This window comes from Merops nubicus, unplaced genomic scaffold (genome assembly GCF_000691845.1).
Source record: "Merops nubicus isolate BGI_N331 unplaced genomic scaffold, ASM69184v1 scaffold11226, whole genome shotgun sequence".
Classification (NCBI taxonomy): Eukaryota; Metazoa; Chordata; class Aves; order Coraciiformes; family Meropidae; genus Merops; species Merops nubicus.
In genome coordinates this window covers 58138-60855 of record NW_008616969.1, presented here as the reverse complement: position 1 = coordinate 60855, position 2718 = coordinate 58138, and the positions used below count along the sequence as shown (strand labels likewise).

The following is a 2718-nucleotide window of genomic DNA, read 5'->3' as shown; positions in this document are numbered from 1 at the left end:
TAAATAAATAAATAAATAAATAAAGAGAACTCTGCTAAAAATGAATATTCTTCATTTGCAGCTTGTCCAGACGGATTCTTTGGGCTTGACTGCCACCAGGTGTGCAAGTGCAAGAATGCTGCTGGCTGCGACCACGTCCTGGGAACGTGCCGCTGCCTCCCGGGCTGGCTCGGAGAGACCTGTGAGCAGCGTACGTACCCCCAGCCCCAGTCCCAAACCCTCTCAGGGCTAGCATGAGCTTCTTCTGGGAATGCAGGGAGACCTACCAGGGTACAATTTTAGATAGGTCACATTCCTTTCCAAAGATGCCAAAAAAGGGAACGATTTTTGGTAGCTGTGTAAATAATTAACCACGGGTTTGTTTAAACCTCCGTTGACACTGTCGTATGTTATAAGCATCAGTTTTTAAATAGCTTTTAAATGTTTCCTGCCATACGCTACATCTCTGCTTTTTATTTTTGTGTAACGTGAAGAGGTAAATGTTGCATCTCTGTTTCTAGTGTATCTCATCTGATTATCAATTATAAAGTGGTAGTTTACAAGTGTGCAAAATGGAAAAAGCAGATCTGGGACTATTTTGTTATTTGAACATGACAAAATAGCTTAATTCTTAGAAAAGTTGTTTGTTTTAAAAATAAAAAAAGTCAATTCCCTAGATTTTCACAAGTATGGATTATCTCAGTCTTTAAACTAATATGGGATTTTGTATGCACTTATGCACGTATCAAATTTGCTCTTCTGAGAAAATGTTCACTAAATTTTATGGGAAATTATTTTCTTTAGCTACGTGGCATTACAGATGAAGATCGTTGGGCCTATTTACAAAATTTATCAAATATATTGGGGATTTTTCAAGTATTTCAGATGTTAGCCTCTCAACCTCCTAGTTTTGTTTTAGGATGATGTCATGGTCTGTACTTCCTTTTGAAAACACAACTGCTGTCTGTAGGACTATGTTGTAGAGCTGGGGCCCAAAGCAGCTCCACAAGGAGCCAACTTTCATTATTTAGTAAATGCTTTCACAAGACTTTTTTAATCCAAAGGTTGCAGATTTCTGCAAAAGAAAATGGGTTCAATTTAGAAAATATAAGGGAATATTTGTATTCAAACACTTCTGTTCTCCAACGATACACCATGTTATAAGCAGCCTGTGTGAGGGCTGCACTTGCTCTTCATAATATTTTTTCCTCACTTGCTCCTACCATGTAACACAGCCCATCTTCTGAAAGGGCTTCTTCTGCAGAATCCCCTGCTCTTTTGATTTACTGGAAAGACAATGCTGGTGAATCTTTCAACTTTCTAAATGCTTCTGCAAACATTCAACCGTTGCAGTCCTTTTGGCCTCCTCATAGCTCCCCCCGTGGGAGCACTTGGTGCCTGAAGGTGGTGGTGATCACCTACACCCACATGCCAGTATTACTGAACTGACTGTGAGGTAAGTGCAGAGCCAGAGCCATGCTGCAGAACACAAAAGGTGCTGCTGAACAGGTGTGATGTTTGCTTCTTGGTTGAAGCCCACTTTTACTGCCCATCAGCTGAGCCACGGCATTAACCATGTGTCACCTTGGGCCTTCCCCACTCCTTGGACCCATTTAGGGATGGGAAGCTTTGTTTCTACGTATTTCGTTAAATTCAATTAGGAAATGTGTCTTTTTGTTAACAGCCTTCCAGGCCTCTACTTGCAGGAGAAAAAAACCCTATTTATTCTCTTGCACCATAGCCATTAGAGCTTTATGTTGGGTTGATTTATTCCTCACGCTGGTGGAGATGCCAAAGCCTTCAAGGTCTCCTTTGCCTGTAAATAGCAGAGCAAGGTCAGCTAACAGTACAAAGGGTAACATCCTTTTCTCTTGGCTAAACGATGAACCTTCATTTTGATTTTAAGACTGAACCTCAGCCATGTAGCTTCAGAGCTACTCAGAGACAACCATGGGTTGGAGACGCCAGCTCACCACTCCCTGTCCATGCTGCGTGTTTAATATTCACTTTGCCAGCTCCCTGGGCTCACCAGCTCTAGCAGCTGGAAGGACACCACTTGTGTTCAAGTAATCAGATTGCAGGCAATGTACTGGAGGGTATTGAGGAATAATTTTGACATCATGGGATTTGAATTGATCTTAAGCTGACCACACAGTGCATTTTATACACTGCTATCTAATTATGGGCAATACAGACAGTAATGCCTTTTGTTGAAGCTGCCTAATGCTTTCCACTACAAGGCTGTGTTTTTCAGTTGCTTGTAAATGAATTATATTAATCTGGGGTGAAATCTGCCAAGCAAGCTCTGCCTCACCATTTGTGTTTGGTGATTTTTTTTTTTCTTATTTTTGGGGTCTTTTCTGAGTGTCCGCCTAAGAGATTTCAGTTTGCCAAGAAAGAGGTTTAGGGAAAGTATGTTGCCTATTTATTTAGTTTTTAAAGAAACTGTTCTATTGACTGTTGTGATGCCTCTTATACAAAAGTGAGGACTTGACATTTGGCATCTCTTCGTGGCAGAGATGTAACCTTCCTTTCTCTATACAAACTCATCCAAATTTTGCTGTCTCAAAAAAAAAACAACAACAACAAAACACCCCAATGACCACCCCACTCCCTAAATCCCCCAAATCTCCTGTTGCATGTGTTCTGTAGAAGCTGAACACAATTCAGCATCTGTATTTTGCCCTGATTTGATTAGGACTAAACCCACCTCTTTCTGGAGCTGTTGGGGCTCAGCAG

At 41.2% G+C, this 2718-nt stretch overlaps 1 protein-coding gene across 1 annotated transcript in view; it reads left to right on the top strand.

Moving 5' to 3' along the window:
* Window positions 1–61: 61 nt before the first annotated feature.
* Window positions 62–2718, top strand: part of LOC103775532 (multiple epidermal growth factor-like domains protein 10) — a gene marked incomplete at its 5' end in the record, with an annotated part of 24267 nt that continues 21610 nt past the window's right edge. The window contains 1 exon segment of the mRNA XM_008942993.1: window positions 62–190. Coding sequence (XP_008941241.1) covers window positions 62–190 — 129 coding nt within the window.